This window comes from Alligator mississippiensis, chromosome 8, assembly GCF_030867095.1.
Source record: "Alligator mississippiensis isolate rAllMis1 chromosome 8, rAllMis1, whole genome shotgun sequence".
Lineage (NCBI taxonomy): Eukaryota > Metazoa > Chordata > Crocodylia > Alligatoridae > Alligator > Alligator mississippiensis.
The window spans coordinates 75,550,742-75,569,998 of NC_081831.1; the positions used below are offsets into that span (position 1 = coordinate 75,550,742).

Genomic DNA, 19,257 nt, shown 5'->3' on the forward strand with positions numbered 1-19,257 from the left:
AAATTAATAGGCTAGCTTTTCAGCTTATGATAAGAAGCATCCCTTCATTAACTAGACTGATTTGGTAATTTATATCAGCTGAGGATATGACACCGTTGCTTACAATAGAGCCGTTCTACCCATCCTTGATAGATACTTTCTCTTTCTCCTCCTTCTGCCCCTTCTTAGGCATTGCTATAGGAACAAAGTTCAGGTTAGAAAGCATGCCATGTTCTAAAGCCAGCGACACCAGAGTGAATATGGAGTAGCTTCAGATTTAGTTGCTCCAGATTTACATGGTGTCACAGAGACTGGTCCGACCTGATGAAAAAGGAAAGAAATCCTTTCACTAAAGTTTTTGCTTCCTGCATACATCACTGGCATATGGGTTAAATCGCTGAAGGCAACTTCAGCAAGTTCAACCGTTGACCAGTAAGTCCAAATAGAGTGACCAACAAAGCAAATTGGGGGCCTGTGCTACCTTGCTGGAAGGAAACACAAGGCCTGACTCTTAAGCCCCCTTCACATGTCCAAGTAAAGATGCCCTGGGATCTACTGGGTGATCCGTACAATCGCACTTTTGCTGATGATGCTCCCAATGCAGGGACCACAAGCAGCTGGGACAGCTGGGACTGAGTCCTAGCAGCCATGAGGGGTGCTGCCATGATCTCCCAGGCCCAGGCTGCATTGAGCTCCCCACCAGATCGCAGCAGCTGCAGACTGCCTACACATGCAAATTAAAGCTGGAGAGAAACCAGCTCTAAAGTTATTACACATTTTCGAGTAATACCTTTATAGCTGGTTGGGCCTTTTTAAGGCACCATAGTCAGTTTGCAGTGTAGCCGGCCTAAATGTTCTGTGCAAGTAACAAGGTAATTGCATAAGAGATATAACACGTAGACGTGCTTATACCTGGTAACAGAAAAAGACCTTAAAGTGGGCAGACACTGCATTTATCATTGTTTTAAGGCCAGGCCCAGAATTTACTTTTTATACTTCCTCAAGAAGACAAATGACAATTCATCCAGTGAGAACCAGATCTAACTCCTAATCTGTCAACAGGAAACTTTCCCCTGACTGTAATGCAACTGAGATTAGGCTCTTAGCAACATGTAATCCTATGAAGGAAATATCAGGCTACAACTTTGCCCTTAATTTCTCCTGATATAAACATGAAGACAAAATGGGTAGAAACAGAGATGGAATTATAAAAACACATATTCAGGCTTTAATCCTCTTATTTTTTTGTGGATTTAAGACAGATGAAACTGTTACTTTCATACTCAGTTTTTCAGCTGAATTTGTACCCACAGTTATCCTTTTGGTAATATCATAAGGCACATTTTATTCACTTCTAAAAAGGGTGTATTCAAGAGTTCAATGTGAATGTGATTGTGAATATTTTAGTAAGTAATTCCCTTTAAGAACAATTATAGGAAATGCAGCTATTTAAAGGCAGGTTTTGTGTGCTCAGTTTGTCTGCACAAATAAACACAAATATCAAAATGACGGAATAAATTAGAAGTGTTAACCTCTGTGTTATCATTTGAATGACATAATAGATATTATTAGCGGTTTTAAAGCATATACATTTTAATATTCCCTTAGACCAAAGTTTTTCATTATTTTGTTTGTTAGTTTAACTTTGGGTAAATTCTTCACCAAACACACAGCTTCCAGGTCAATAAAGGGAAGGAAGGTTTAAAATGAAAATGATTGAACTTAATGATAATGAGAATCTATTTGGAGATTTGTGGCTCAACAATACTCTTTATCATTGAGAAAACAGGCTGGCATTTATTTTACATCCCTGTCTATGAGGGTTACCCATGTAAGAGATTCTGGGCACAGACACATGACGTGATTACTGAAGAATAATTTACATGAGTTTTTACTTTGCAAGGAGCAGACGCACAACTCAGTCTCCTCAGCTAGCTGGCTGCCTGCAATTGGTGCCATTACAGCACCCAGACACTGCATGCTTCACACCGAGCAAACTGTTATCCCAGTTTGCAATCAACTAAGACACTGGACACACCACATATTCTATATAGTAACTTGTCCACATACTGAAGTTAATGCATATTTTTCAAATGCAGACTTTACTTTGAATTTGAGCGATTTACTACAAAGGCTCTGTATCATGTGTCCACTCCATTTTTACTCCACATTAAGAACAATTTATTATGTAGCAAATGTATCATGCATCCCTATATTCAGGATATCCTGAATGTACTGCCTCCACAAATTCCATGAACAAAACAGCATCATCATAAGCCTGTATTCTCTTACTTGTGCATCCTTATTAAATGCCAAAAGTGCCCTCTTTACATTTTGAAATGAGCTTGAAGTTCTTTCTGTTTTGTTCCATGAGCTCCAATAGGAGGTCTTAAGACCAATCTATAATATGGATTTAACTACTTGAGTGGAGAATATTGAGAGGCAAAAATACTTCCAAGGTGAGTAATCAGGAAGCCAAACCTCTAAGTTAGGTTAAACATGGTATTATCTTTAACAGGACTGAAAATACCTTTTGTTTGCTTTATCATATCAAGCGCAGCCAAGAGTTTCAGATGACTTCTTCCACTAAGTGGTACAATGTATAAAACACTGCTCTATGCAGACAACTGAAGAAATTAAAGTGCCTAACCATGTCTCTGCACATTGTAACATTATTCGTCTTTCCCTATATATTTATATGTTCCTGGCCAATTCATGGATGAAATTTTACATACCTTAGCCATGATTCTGCAACCATGTATGTGCATGCTTAATTGTACGCATTTGTATAGTCCCCCAGTCAGCCTCTGCATAAGTGTTTGCTGGATTGGGGACCTTGTTAGCTATCTCTGGGCATGTCTACACGTGATATTAGTGTGACACAAGAAACTCCGGCATAGTTCACACAGGGAGTTTATTGCTTCCTGGGTGCAGTGTATATAGGTCAAGCTTGGGGCTGCTCTGACCTGGTTCAGCATGCTGCAGAGGGGCTGGCTGGCAGGCAGCCCCCGCACTGTAGCACCTTCATGTCCCAGCCAACCCTGCTAGCATCTAGACATGTATTATGGCGCACTAAACAACACCGCCATAGGATAGTACTTGTGTTGACCTGTTTTATTCGATGGTGGCATTTATTAGTTTCCTGTGGCCTAATAGGGCCGTACATGTAGCCACTGGGAGCGTCTATACGAGACACTACATCACCGTAGCAATGCGCTATGGTGATGTAGTGTCAGTGGGCACAAACCATGATGCTGCAGCTATGTCACCGTAGCAATACACTCCCTCGCTGTAGTGGGATGCTATGGCTAAAAATGACCGTGCTCCACTGGCATGGCGCAGTACAGGCTGTTACTGCGCTGTCATTTAGTACTTCCTTTTGTTTCTAAAAGGAAGTACTAAATGACGGCGCAGTAACAACAGTGTCATTGGGGCACGTGTAGACGCACCCGCTGAGACTTAACTGTGGATCTAATTAGTCAGCTCTACAGTAAATGTCTTGTGTAGAAGCATCCTCTGAGAGGTAACCACGAGAATGGAAAAGGATACTGTAGTACCCAGAAATGACTCAAGGTCATTTGTAACATTTTAAAGAGGCTCATTCAAATGAGCTACTCTATACTCCCCACACTTGAAATATCAACTGACTTGGTAAAATTTGGGATATTTATTTCAGACTTTAATCAATGTCCCAACTCTGGATGAGCTACTAGACACATAATTCCACTGGAATTAACCACTAGTTATAAAGTCCAAAAGAAAGATCAACTAGTTTGCAAGGTAACAGCATATAGAGCTAGTGTATAATATATTCATTTTTTTATTTCTACAAGGTTTCATCTGCTTTCCATAGCAGAGATCACTGAAGTCTGCTGTTCATAGCTGCCACTATCCTTATAAAAGAGGTGGCAGATAAGGAAAAACTTTACTGTCTGAGTCTCCAATGTCTATGAAACCTATGAATTTAGTCCTTTATTATGTATGTATGTACGTATGTAAATGGACACACATTTAAATAAAATCAGGAACACATTTTAAAATATTATAATTAAATATAATAGCACATTGATTAAGTTTTAACCAGAAAACTGCTTAATGAAAGCTTCTACCATATAGCCCTTATATGATTGTGTAAGTCTCCTAGCCTATAATTATTAATAGCCATTTGTTGGTCTTTTCTCCTCCCTTTCTGGTGATTTTCAAAGATCCCTCATCCTCCCTACAGTGGCTAACAATGGGAAATGGAAAGATGAAGTGGTCGCCTTTCAATGGATGTCACTGATTGGGAGGAGAAAGAGGAAAGTAAATTTACATTCTGATGAATTCTTCAGGCAATGCCTCACTGAAAACCAAAGCAGCAGAAATCATAAAGGGGGACATCCCTCGGTGATGAAAATCTCAGGCAGCAAAGCTCCTTAGAGAGAATAAGTCCTGTCATAAGGCTCTTTGATACCCTTGTTATGCTCCCCAAAGGATTCAGATATTTTCCCTGAAGATTTTTTTGGACAGTTATGATTGCAAAGGAGAGCTTATAGACTCATTATTTATGGAAGAGATTTTGGTTTGAACAACCCAGGTATATTTTTTTCTTAAAATACAAAGGAGACGAAATGTCAGTTTTGCAGTTAGGGAAACTGAAGTACAGATCTATTTGGAGAATTATAAATTGCCTAAATATTTATCGAGAGGATGTGCTAGGTGTTCAGGGAAAGAAGGAAGGATCCACAGTCTTAGATTCAATTCCTGAGTTTGCCACTAACCTACTAGGAGCCGGTGGTCATGTTACTTGACTGTGCTTCAAATGATTTGTTTGGACAATAGTTATATCTGCAGAATATATAAAGTCCTATATACCTGTAGATGAAGGCAGCCCTAATACTTCCCTTCTTCTGGGGGTGAAACAAGGCTTAATTAATATTGGAAGATTGCGTCTAAGTGTAAAGTCTCTTAGAGCAATTTACCTTATAGGGTTCCCCAAAGAGATTAAAACCTGAAGCAAAGAGATCTTCATCTTGCTGGACTTCTTGATTTCGTCGCTCCCATTCCTTCCTTTTAAGTGCACTCCGGTCTTGCTCATAGTGACTGGAAAAGAGGGTGAGACAAACACAGAATAAATAATTTATCCCATAAATCATGTAACTATTCATTGGGCGTGCCTACACAAGATGCTGCGGTGCTGTAGTGCCTATTGGCAAAAACCGTGATGCCACCGCTACTTTGCCATCACTATGTACTCCCTCATTATAGTGCACTGGTACAGTGATGCAGCAGCCAAAAATAACCACGTGCAGCCACCGCAGCGCAGTATGGGCTGTTACTGCGCCATCTTTCAGTACTTCCAAAAGGAAGTAATTAATATTTACTTCCAAAAGGAAGTACTAAAAGGCGGCTCACTAAAAAGGGGCCATATGGCCACGTGTGATTAAAATTTAGAAACCAGATAGCTCTACTGGCTAACTCTGGAAGAAATGCATCCATCCGCTTTTGCAAATGTAAATTTGGGGTAAAAATATCGCACTAACGGGTTCTGAGAACAAGTCATTGGGAAATGACACCCACACACACAACTTCCGTTTTCAGATTCGTGGTACTCTTTGCAGCAAAAATGTCAATACAGCATGCACGTGTGTCTGCGCGTATGTGAGGAGTCCCATAACCAATTCATGCTGTTTATATGAATACGCACATGCATACTCACGGGCACGCAGGCAGAGGCCGAACGCATCTAGGTGCAGAAAGCATACCTGGAGGTAACTGGGCATGGTGGCATCTTCACTATGTTTCATGTGTACCACTTGCATGTGTCTCAACACTCACAATTCAGCGGTGAGGGTTACAGTAGCTAATTCAACCCCTCGCGCTTGTTAAAAAAGTTGTGTCAAGTTTGGTTGTGGGCAGAAGGAGTACTTAAAAAAAAAAAAAAAAAAAAAGTGTGCACTGTTGCGCTGTCCCAGAAAGGCTTTCGATTAGTTTGCTTCAGCAACAGGTCATTCGACACACCACCAAACACACAAAGAAGGTCTATCACCTCCAAGCAGCGATCGCAAGATGTCAGTTATCTGTATGTCACTTCACTTTCTGCACCTGCCAGACCTGGGTGACAAGCTGAGAGATCACATTTACTTCGCTCATGAAGTACTTTGGTCTCTTGGCTTTGCAAACTACCTCCTGCTCCTCTGAGAGAAAAGCTATAATTAAAACCCTGAAGGAAGAAAAGGAGGGGGGGGGGGGAGGAGAAGAAGGGAGGAAAAAAAAGGATGCATGCTTGAACTTGCACTGACAGCCCCTCATGTGACAAGCATTAAGGACACTTCTGTGCTTTCAACCCATATTTGATTTGTTATTAGGCTTTTGGCTCTATTTTGTGTCAGTTAATTAGCTACCAAATTCCAGATGACAATTTGAATAGCAAATTGAGTATGCACGTTGATGGTATCTGTTGTAAGCAATGTGTGAGTGCTACATTTTCTAGATCTAGGTACGTGCATTGCACACCCACCCACGTGCATGTAAATTCATGCACACACACACACACACACACACACACACACACACACACACACACACACACACACACATATATCCCCACATAGGTAACAAAGAACAGTTAATTCTCGTATCTCTAGTGAGAATGAATTTAATCTCCATAGAGCTCTACTGCACTTGGAAGATAACCAAATATCTACAACTTTTGCCTTTTTAGCTCAGCATGATGTTGTATTGAAAGCTTCACACGGAGAGATATAATGAGGAATGAACTGCACAGTGATGAGGCTTTAACAGTGTATAAAGTCACTGATTTCTGAGTGAAACCACAATTACTAATTTGAAGCACCAGCTAATTAAAACCACAGCTATGTATTTAGCCTCTTGTTATACCTACTGCAGTTTATAATTATGAGGACCTCTTTATCTACTCAATTAAAGTTCTTATGATTCAGGCAGGTTGTGTTTGAACCTGCAAACCCTGCAGACACCGCAGGAAAGCATATGTCTGTCTCCTGATGATTTCATGTATCCTTAGCCTCACATACTTGTTTTCATACAGGGAGGGAAAAAAAAAAAAAGAAGACTAATGCCACAAAGCAATTCTTAAAATCAGAAATATGAATTAATAATGGCTTTGAGCATTTCAAGATCATTCACACTCGGCCTGAATAAAGGCTCGAGAATGGTTTATAAACAGAATGTAAAGCCACCTGAGTCGCTGGGGCTCAGCTCAGCTAGATTTCCACTGGCATTTTCAGGTTGGAAACTCAAAAGCAAAAGCATTTTATTTCCTTCCTTTTACAATACATAATATTGTATCTGCCTAACATAATGAGATCACTGTCTTGGAAGCATTTGCCAACATAAAGCAATAGTATGTGACTACAGTCATCCTGACGACTGCATTTTTTTTCAGAAAGTCTATTATTTCATGTATTGGGAGGGGACAGGCAGGAAATTACGGTAAATTAAAGCCACCTGCCAAACTGTTATTACAGATAACAGGCCGCACTGTTACTCGGACAACGTGTCCACGCAGGTGCATAAGAAGGATGCCCTGAAAGAGTATCTAGACTTGGGTCCATGCGTGCTATATACCTGCAACTCCCCAGTACGATTCCTACGAGCGAGTACAGGACCTCGCTTCCATCTCTTCCCACAACCCTCTTGGACGATGCAGCTGAGTCAGCGGCAGAGGGCGTCATAATTTGCAACTGGTAGTACGCTTCTCCCTCCCACATCACCCCCCCGCTGGTATGGACCACCAGTATGATACCACCCCTCACCCACTCCTAAAGCAAGGAAGGAATAATACTTGGGGTTTTGCACTTTAAGCTGCCCCTCAGGGTCAGGCCTAAAGGCATGATCCTGGACCCACAGCATTAGGACCACAACTTTCTACCACCCACCCTCCTCGAAGGGCTATAGAATGTATTTTGGCTGGCTTCAACAGTCCTAAAATTGCATGACTGCTTCAACAGCATTCATTTCTAAGAGCCGTGCCATCCAATCCTCAAAGACACGCTGGGTTCAAAGTCAATAGCAATGGCCTCAATGGCAGCAGGGTGCGACTCCATGTGAGTAATCGGTCCATAAAGAAGCAGTGCCATCCCACTTACCGGAATGATTCGCTCAAGTAAGGATTAGTTGTTCAAGTAAGAGCACAGGTTCTTTACCAGCTGAGTGCGATGATAACCCCTGGGCATAGTCTTGTTAGAGCTTCAGGGTGCAATTCCACCCCCATCCAAGTCAACCAGAGTTTTAAAATTGACTTCAACGGTGCCAAAAATTCTCCCTTAATGTGTGAATACATTATTAATTCAGGCTTAGATAGCTAAATGCCGTCTGGCTCTTTGCTCAAGCATGCAAATGGTTCAGAAACCGAACAAAATCAGACCACTACGTCTTATCTGAAATAATAGCAAAGGTGGCTTCCCAAAGACAGTTTGCTTTATAAAGCCTTATGAGTAAGAGGATGTACTGCACTTTACAGTGGCTGCATTACTGTGCTACAAACACAAAAGTCATAAAACGATACTAATTTGAACCCAAGTTAAAACACAATAACTAACATATTGGCTATATTAGCTCTGAAGGTAAGTCAGTACTTTTTGATGAAGCATACCAAAATGCTTCTCTTCTAGTAGATGTTTCATTTACCCAAGAAACAAGCATAAGGCTGAAGCTCATTCCCAGGGGCCATGGTGATGTTCACAAACTATTCAAAATGTGCTAGTACATTTTATGACATCAGCAGGTCCATAAGCAAACTCCTTCCTTCTATGTAATTTGGAACTATCTGTATTTCTTCCACACACTACCATTCTAGGTATTATGTTAAAAAAATGTTAATTTTGAATTTTCCTCTCCCACTATGACATAAAAACTTTAAGAAACCCCTGTATGTAAAATATCTCCACAGTAGGAAATGGTTGCTTATCCATCTAAGTTAATGACTTCTTCCTCTATAAATGTGTTCTTCTGGCCAGAACTCACCGGGCCTTGCGCATAAACTATAGAAAACCACATACTTTACAATGCATACAGATTACACACTTTCCCTGAGCCAAAGAGTGACACTTTATTCAAGCTTAAGTTCATGGTGCATCGGAAAATGAGGAGGGTATTATTTGTAAACTCTCTATGCAATCAGATGAGAGCCATTTTCTTTGCTTGCAAGGTTTTAGCCTATACTTTCTTCTAGATACCACTACCAATGTCAGAACTCCCTTAATCTATTTGCATTAATCTTGATAAGATTTAGCAATCCTTAAAGTCCTGAGGTTTCAAAACTCAGCTCAGTGGCAGACTCTTTTCAAAAGGGGATTAGAGGAAAAGTAATGTCCACCACTTGGTGTTGGAGGGGCATTAGATGTTGCTACTCCTATTATTATTAGTAGTGGTACTATTATAACAATTATATCACTTTTATTATTAATTTTATGACTCTGCGTATTTGCTTGCTTATTCCAATTAATTTATTATGCTAGTAAGCAAACAAGGTTCCAATGCAATACAACTGCAAGTAATAAAAATCCTATAAACAAACAGTATATGGTACCTCCTATCATGTAAGCCACTTAATATTGGTGACTTCGACAGAAATATTATTATTTATTGTTTCCTATCTGACATTAAGTCAAGCCACATGCATATATCAAACAAAATTTGGCTCTTAAGCTTCAAAAATCTGACTACCATGCATCCATCTCTCATTCTTCTAGGTTACTCCAGCTGTATTCACTGTGCAACATTGCTACGTTGCTAGATAAGATGGTAACGCTGACACAGTAGCATGTTAATTGGTGTTAACTATGTATATAGCAATGACCCTTTAAAAAATTGCTAATAGCTTTAGTTAATTAGATGCATATTTGCAGCTGATTATATCCTAGAGTAAATATATGTATATATATTTACATATGCACATACTTCAGCAAGCTTTGGCCAAATTGTCAAGCGAGTAAGAGCCAACAAAGCAGAATCCTCATAAATGCATGTGCCGAACTGGAATTAGCACAGGAACACAATTTCACCAAAGGACTAGTCACATAACTATGCAACTAAGTAACCTCCAAGACTTTTCAGTCTATAGACACATTGTTCTGCAAGACAAAAAATAAGGAATTTGCAGTATGGGACAAGCCTGTGATTATTAGTACTTTTACTATTCCTACTAGTACTACTAATTCATAGAGCATTGCCCACCTAAATGTTGCTTTGCAAACAGTATAACACATTTCCTTCCTGAACTCGATGGTGCTGCAATAACTAAAACCAAGTAGAGGGAGAAGTTGGCTGAAAGGAAAAAGTTACAATGTGAAGGCAAAAGGTGATAAAAGTATTAGTTTGGGGGGTAGATAGTAAGAGATGTTTTTGGGTGATAAAAGAGAGAATGACTGATGTGAATTAGAAAGACATTGGACATGAAGGGAGAAGGTAACAAGAAGACTGAAAACTTTAGAAATAGCGTTGGAGTCATCAACTGTCAAAGTCAAAGGAGGTAAAGGAGAAGGTTTTGGGTAAGGTAAAGAGCTGCACCTTTTCAACATATATATAGGTTTCCTACACAATATATAGGAATGTGTCCCAGACATAGCTGAAGAGGCAAGATTAGGCTGGAGGCTAAAGTTTGAGATGCTATGGTTTGAGAATTTTTGACAGAGCTGTGGTAGTTAACATCATGGCAGTGGAAGAGATCTCTTAAATAACAGTTTTACAAAGAGAATAGGAGGGAAATGAAGACAAGACCCTGAAAGACATCAAAACACTGAAGAAAAGAGGAATCTAAAAGAGTTCAAGACTTGGATGAGCGGTCAGTGACATGCAAAAAGAAGGCAAAGAAGAGAGTGATTAACTGTCAAATGCAGCAATGCTACCAAGAAGAATTAGAACAGAACAATCTTTGACTTAGCAAGCAAAGACCATTAGCAATGGTGGTAGAGCAGAAGCCAGATTTGGAAAGAAGAAAAGAGCTGGAATATATATATCTTAGTTGATTAGTCTATAAGATGTATATCTACACAGTCAGAGAGAACCCAATCAAGGACAAATGAGTGACAGAGAATACCACCCATTAAGAAATTAGCAGTTGCTATGTATCCATACACAAAGCAATGTACATATCTAACAAGACACATTACAGCTATATATTAACCTACCTCTTGGCTTATCGATGTAATTTATTTTACTAGATTTTGTATTCCCCTTTAAAAATATTGATAAAGAATAATGGAAACTATCTAGAAATAAACCGAGGTAAAACAAAGGCAAAGTAATACCGTTTAAACATTGAAAGTCCTTTCTCAAGGCTGCTACTTCCTAATTTTGTCTTCAAGATATCAACATAACGTACTTTGGTTATTGTGGAGGTAAGTTGACCTATCCCTAAAGTTCGGTCTTCCTTGAAAATGGAGTCAGAATACAATTGAAGACTTTCAGCCTTTTAATAGCTCAGATGAAGGCAACAGGACAATTTCCAATTCTTAAACATAAGTTTTGTTGGACTGGGGTGAGAGCATTGGCAATCACTTTTCCGGGCAAGGAAAAAATATAAGCCAAAGAACTTTTGCAGTCTGATGAGTTCTGACATGGGAATTAGGCTAAATTATACCACCAGTTAGTCACGAATAACCGGTGCATGAGTCACAGTGGTATAATGGAAGGCCAGATTCACCACCGAGTTCCTCCAAATTTATTTCAGTGCAGTGCCGTTGATTCCAGGAGAGTTTGCTCCAACATAAAATTGGAGTTTCCCAAAATTGTATGAGGTCTGGCAAAAAAAAAAGGGCTGCTCAGTAGACCCTGATGATCTGTCACACCGGTGTAATGCTGTGAATTTCCCAAGGGTTTTTCCCAATTTATAGCTAAATAAGTGGAAATAAGGGTCTTTATTTTCATTCCAATTTTTAACATGAACACCAAGCTAAAAAAAATGAGGTTATTACAAACGCAGTCCTTTAAACCAAAATAGCAGCTAGTTAAATACACCTCCTTTGTACATCAAAAGCCATTGCTTCACTTTAAAAAGATACATTTCATGAGCAAAATTACAATTAAAATAGCAAACCTCTTCTCCCGTTAATCACCAACTCTCACTACCCCAGATTATATTGTTTTGCTAATCTTGCTGCTTAACAGAAACCAATCAAACCACACTAGTTATGCCAATTAAAAATCTACACAATTTATCACGTATATTTCACATGTAATTATTTAATGTGGTAATTCTCACAGCACGAGCAGTGAAAATATCTATCACTGAACTTCTCTAACACTTCAAGATCACATGTTTTCAAGAAATATAAAATATTCCATCTTTGACGTTCAACAGTTAGGGAAACACTCAAGATGGTCATCAGTTATCTACATTTATGGAGGGAAATCTCTTAATGATTTGCATTAAAGACAATGCCACTTACTGCAGCATGTTTGATACAAAATACAGGAGATTAAAGTCTCTGTACAAAATAACACCCAAGAGACCCATAGGCAATTTATGGAAATTTAAACTGTGAGGTTAAAGGAATGGCTTATATTTCTCACATTATTCATTTTGTTGAAGTTTATTTTTTTCCTAAGCGCTTAGAAAAAAAAATATTTTAGCTCAGTCTGCCCATTTCGGCATTATATAGTCCCAAACTTTTCCTTAATATAGATTTGGGAGGAACAGATTCTGGGGGGATGGATAGCAAAGATAGGTTCACGAATGGCAAGAGCTTAAAGAAGAGATGATGTTTCGAAGGGGGCATTTATTGTTTCCTGTATCGCAGCACATTGTCTCTCGATATGATTAGTTATCAGTCTGACTTATCAAAAACTGGTATGAAATAAAGCGCTTACGCAGTTATGCTTCATTGATGTAAGCTAGGGGAGCATGAAAATCTCCATGAAGTTGGGTAATTGATGTGTAAATCAGAGCTCAATCACTCTGTAATAGAAATGGTCCCACTGAAAATATGGTTGTTGAACACTAGTGCATAGGGGTGAAAAAAAATGAATGGAGTCAAGATAAGACTTATTTATTAAAAATGATAATAACTGCAATTTGCACAATTTTCTCTCCAAGAGAGAAGCGCTGTCAGAAATATTTATATGCCAGCTACAGACCAGTATATTTGGATATCCTTAGTCGCCAATAATTAACCATTTCTGCTTTACTAAAGTGCTTGGGGACACCATTACGGATGTTTAAAAGGCAAATTAAAAAAACACATTTATTGTCTGAAAGGCGACACATGGAAATGACATCAGCGATTGTAATTTGGTTAACGATTTGTGTTCAAGGTATATTTGGGGTCACTATTACAATCCTCTTGTCATCTCACAGTTGCTATATGGGGAACAGCAAGATAAACACTGAAAAATACCTCATCAAAAAGAAAATGAAACCCCAAGAAAAAAAATAAATGATTCAAGTAGGACTGAAATTGTGAAACCAATTGAAAGGCAAGTACCCACTAAAATATTTGTTAAGTAAAAGAGTTTCCCCAAATGCTGTATGTCTTGCAGAGTTTACCTGATAGGTAAATAAATCTAATAAGAGAACATTAAGCCAATATTTTGTTGTAAACTGATACCTTTTAAGGAACTCCTAGAAACTGTCCCCGAAAAGCTTGAAATTCAGTGTACTAGTTATCGCTTACCATACCACACTGGTAAGGGGCAACACAATTATGTACACGTTACATTCATTAAAGGGACCTGGCACTAAATAAAATGCGTGCAGGATAAAGGATTTGGATTAAGAAGCTGTGTTAGATTTGGGGGGGCTGCTAGGACTCTAAAGGGGACTGCAACCACTGTGGGGGGATAGGAAAAAGATGGAGTTTCAGGCCAAATTTCCTTGCTTTTGTGAGATTACAAAAATGTGACTTTGATTTTTTTTTTTCCCAGCCAGTGTGTTGTATGGATCTGTTTTGGGATGCGATGATCTTCAGAAATGACATTGTAACAACGAACCTATTAAGGCTTAGCTAAGTTCTGTATTACAATTCATATGCATTCAGAGCATATATCCTAACGGCTTCTTAGCTGCCATTATACTTCAAATGCATATTAACAGCAGCCTTCAATGCATTTGTATATTTTGGATGCATAATACAAAATGTGTTTTGCTGTGTTTTGTATATTCTCCTTAATATACATTTACAGCAAACATCGTATGGTACCATTTCAGCGTATACTTGTGAATATATTAATACCATATATTTGCATATTTCACAAGCATAATAACCATGTATTATAGTAAAAGATTTTCTGAAAAATAAACACTACTGGTTTTTTTATTTTTAAGTCTAAATATATCTCAACTCTATTAATTAGAACAGTTTTTATATGTGCCCAGAATTTCTATATTTAGATGCTAACAGCATTTTAAAAGATGAAAGATATCTTAAAAGATATTTTAAAAGGATGGAAATGCAGGCAAAAAACCCCACAATAATCAGTTAGTATTTAACATTCAAGGACTATGTTGATAAATGCAAGCTGAATCATATTTTTTTAATTGTCATTTTTGACTACTACCAATATGTTTCATAATTAGTCAAAAAATCTAATTAATACTGCCACTCAAATCTTTGTACATACTTACGCACTGTTTCCCCCCCACCAAAGAAAACTCCTTGTTTTACTGATATTTCCTTAAAACAATGCCAAACAATCTCTGGCTAGCAGGAATTAAAGTGAGCATTTCAATATAAAACAATCAGTGATTAACATATGCTCTTGGAGCTAGATGAATCAGCAGACTCAAATGATGAAACATTTTTATCAGAAACATGCAATCTTCTATTGCTCTAATAAATTCACTCATTTACTGCCAGGTACCTCTACTCACTCAAGCATATTCCACATGCTGTGTGGCTTTTTAACCACATGCTCTTAAACTTCAAATGTGCTCAAGAACAACAATGCAGGTAAATTAACAGTGTAATAGGATTACTTTTGCTTTCATTCATCAATTTTCGGCTGAAGGAGAAATACACATAGGCCTTTGTAAGTAGTAGAGAGATCCACATTGATCCAAAGCCCCCAATATGTTGGCAAACAATGTTAAAAGTCTAATATAATTTAATTTATTGTTATTTAGAACACTTCTTGGCTAAAGGAATTATCTCCCAATAAATTATTCCTATCTCAGTTGAAACCCTACATAATTGCTTCCATTTATTGTAGTGATATCTACTGGAAAGGAAAGAGATGATCAAATGAAGGGCTCCCTCATTTCAAATTCAAGCAAATATGCATCCTTTATTCAGTGCTGCTATAAAATATATTGTCCGTCTCACATAGGCAGTAGCAACTTGTGAGAGCTGTAACCGTTTTATGTTAACACAAGACATTGGGGTCATCAACAGAGAAAGATCCTACAAGGCTTCTGCTTCAAAATTTTAGGTCTCCCTCATAGGTTCATAGATGCAGGGTCAGAAGGGACCTGAGCAGATCATCAAATCTGGCCCCCTGCCCTGGGCAGGAATGAATACTGGGCTCACATGACCCCTGGTAACTTTAAACTCATATGATCCCAGCTAAGTAATTATCAAGCCTCCTCTTAAAGACCCCCAGGGTAGGAGCCAGCACCACTTCCCTTGGAAGCTGGTTCCAGATCCTGGCCACCCTGACTGTGAAGTAGTGCCTTTGGATGTCTAGTCTGAACCTACTCTCTAGCAAATTATGGCCATTATTCCTTGTTACTCGGGGAGGTGCTTGCGGGAATAGGGTTTCTCTCATTCCCCTCTGGTAAGTTTATAGATGTCCACTAGATCCCCTCTCAGCCTTCTCTTGTGAAGTCTGAACAGGTTCAGGTCCCGTAGCCTCTCCTCGTAGGTTTTGCCCTGTTACCCCCTGATCATGTGGGTGGCCCTCCTCTGGACCCTCTCCATGCTGGCCACATCCCTCCTGAAGTGCGACACCCAGAACTGGACGCAGTACTCCAACTGCAGCCTGACCAGTGTCGCGTAGAGGGGGAGGATCACCTCCTTGGCCCTGCTTATGATGCATCTGTGGATACACGACAAGGTGCAGTTGGCCTTACTGACTGCATCCTTGCATTGGCGGCCCGTGTTCATGTTCGAGTCGATAACGACTCCAAGATCTCTTTCTGCCACTGTGCATTTGAGAAGGGAATTCCCCAGCCTATAGGTATGTGGCTGGTTCCTACTGTCCAAGTGCAGCACCCTGCACTTGTCAGTACTGAATCCCATCCTATTCACATCCGCCCACCCCTGGAACCTAGAAGGCAATCAGGTTGGTCTGACAGGACCTGCCCCTAATGAACCCATGCTGGTTACTCCCGAGCATCATCCCCCCACTGCTGGCCCATCACAGATGTGCTCCTGGATAACTGTCTCATACAGCTTCCTTAGGACCAAAGTAAGACTAACAGGCCTGGGTCCTACCTCCTCCCTTTTTTAAAGATGGGAGGGACCACATTGGCCTTCTTCTGACACCTGGCCAGAGCACCATGAGTGCTCGTAAAGCCGTGCCAGGGGCCCTGTGATGACTCCTGCCAATTCCCTCAGCACCCTGGGGAGGAGAGCGTCTGGACCTACTGATTTGAACATGTCCAGCCCCTCCAGAAGTTCCCTAACTTGCTCCTGACTGTGTCTCTCCTGATTACGTCCAGAATCCTGGGGGGTGGGGGTGGGGAGGATGTCCCGGTTCCTGCACAGAAGAACAGAGGCACTTGAGCGAAAGGAGCTGTCGTCATGCTTTATCAACTATGGTATCATTTATAAAGAATACATCAATGATGGATGATCTACCAGGTCCCTTCCGACTCTAGAAATCTATGAAATCTATGAATATCTGTTGTGATAAATAGTTCATTGATTGCTATAAAATCAACAAGACATCAGGTTGCTTACAACTAAGACTCAGAACCATTGTTAGCATCTTCTACTGATGTGCGCACAAGAGTCCATAATACATACAATTCTTCATGTTTATAATGTGCCTATAAATGTCTATTAAGCATTTATCAACCTTTTATAAAGGGGATCTTAATACAAAGCACGAGAAGACAACCTTTAGCTGAAGCAGCAGAAGGGCTTATTAGGTATATTAGAGTTTATGTCCTCTCTAGAGGATCAATTTAACTTCCATCAACACCGGGGGTTGGGGAGGGAGGGCGGGTCACCATTAAATTCACTGAGGGTCAGGCAACGACCAGACATTTAATGGTGATGGGATTACAGACACAAGGGTAGGTATCAGAGTGCATCCAGCAGATGGCAACAGTGACATGCTGGTACTAACTAGTTAGTGCTGCGGGGGCCAGCTTTCTTGCAGGCATGCCACAAAGTCAGTCCTGCCCACTCCGCAAGAGTCACACCAATCCCGTCCCCCTGCCTGCTCCACTGCTCTCTTCTGCCTATCTGATGCTGCTCTCCCTGCCTGATCCCATATTTTATGAAAAATGTATTTCATCTCAAGAATCAGCTTGTGCTTGCCGTAGCATTTGCAAGCATATTTAATACAATAGTTAGAAAATGTGAACCGTTTGTACGAGGATTTATAAGTTAATTACAAGTCGCTCTTTCTTCAAGGGTTAAAAACCACAACGTCACATCTGAAACGGCTTGAAAGCTTAGTTACAAATTCTTGGGCCCAAGAGGGCTGCTATGATGTTCCTTCCACCTCAGATCCTACCCCTAACACAGAGGATCCTTTTTTTTTTTCCTCAATTATAAAAATCTCATGATAACAACTGATCTAATGAGTGTCAGAAATACCAGTGAAGAAAATCTCTCAGGGAACTGCTGATCTAGGCAATTGGAGGCCAACATTTGCAAGACATCGGACTGTGAAAAACAGGCATCATTTCATCCCATCCTAAGCCTTCTTTGGATCCAGGTCTCAGAAACTTTATTCAAGTAGCTCCATTACTTACAGCTAGACATCACTCCTGGTACAATTCAACTGCAGTAATTGGCACTATACTAGGGATAAATATGGGAAGTAAAAAGAGACTGTAGCTTGTAGCAGAGCATGTGCGTCTGAGACATGCCAACACCAACTGCACTGGCACCACTGGCACATATATGAACTCTGTGCAGGCACATGTGTGTGTATGTGTGTATTAAAGAAGTGGCATATGGAATGACATGAAGAAATTTTTGATCATCTATGCGGTTTTCTAGATAAGAAAGTCGGTATTCATGTGTTTGTTACATGACATCATAAAATGGCTGAGGACAGCATATCTTCCACAGGAACATGATCTAAATTAATATTGGCAATGCGTGACAGCAAAAATCTTCACATCTTCCTCATCCACATCTGAAGCACAATGAAGTAATTAATCTGAGAAATGGGACAACAGAGAATAACCAGTAACATAAGGGAGTGATGTCACGTGACTTATGGCTTGGCGCTGTGAAATCCTGCAATTTTGAAAGCCAAGCAAGGGTTGTTACAACGGTGCTTAAAAAAAATAAACATCTGCTCCTACCATGCGCTGCTTAAGGGATGGCGTTAACTCAATACCTGTCACCCTTTTCTTTTTGTTAGTGCTGAACTAGTGCCTCAGAAGGATGGTGGGACAAATGCACTAATAAAAAATGTCTTCGTTTGAGTGAAACAAAAACCCAAGGTCCTGCCTATATGCATTAATAAAAGATTCAATTGTGGCACGACGTTAAATCCAATTTCCAAATAAAATAATCATATTTTGCCTACATAACTGGGCCTGACATTTTCCTTGACTTCCTTGCCTGAACACTTCCCCTGTGCTTTGAAAAAAAATGCTCAATTTTACTGTAGATAATGGTATTTGACTTGCGTGTACAAGTCAGATGAGGTAGTCTCGATAGGCTCTGGATCTTTCCTATCTCATGTTCACGCTGCAAGGCTTAGTCACTATAACTGCAGGTAAAATGGAGGTCTTCAGATGGATGATACTACAGAAGTATGAAATATTCATCAGCAACAAAATAACTCTCACTATTATCCACCCGTGGGTGGAGCAGAGCCTGGAGGATAGAGTAATTGATAGAACAGCAGATTCTTAATCTGCAAATCCTAGGTCTGGGTCACTGCTCTAGAATGAAAGTTCTTGCAAGGAGAAGTCTTATTGAGAAATATCCTAATGGAAATACATTTTCAACCATGGTTTTGCATGCACCAAGAATATGCAAACTCTGGTACAGTCAAATGCACACTTTTGTGCACAGTAAAAACCACTGGTTCAAAAACATTGGTGCAAGTTCAGAAGTAGGTTCAGGTTTCTTCATCAGCTGGACTTGGTAGGCATTTTTACTCTTAACTTCCTTGATTCATTGAGTA

The 19,257-nt window shown here is 39.8% G+C and overlaps 1 protein-coding gene across 4 annotated transcripts in view; it reads right to left on the reverse strand.

The window, feature by feature from the left end:
* AFF2 (ALF transcription elongation factor 2) overlaps positions 1-19,257 on the reverse strand; it is a 530,167-nt gene that overhangs the window by 291,418 nt on the left and 219,492 nt on the right. For all 4 annotated transcript variants that reach the window (XM_059732873.1, XM_019492849.2, XM_019492848.2 and 1 more), the window contains one exon: positions 4,941-5,061. Coding sequence is in view for 2 of the 4 variants with exons in the window: in XM_019492849.2 (XP_019348394.1) it covers positions 4,941-5,061 (121 nt within the window). In the remaining 2 variants the exon portion in view is untranslated. The remainder of the gene's footprint in view (positions 1-4,940; positions 5,062-19,257) is intronic.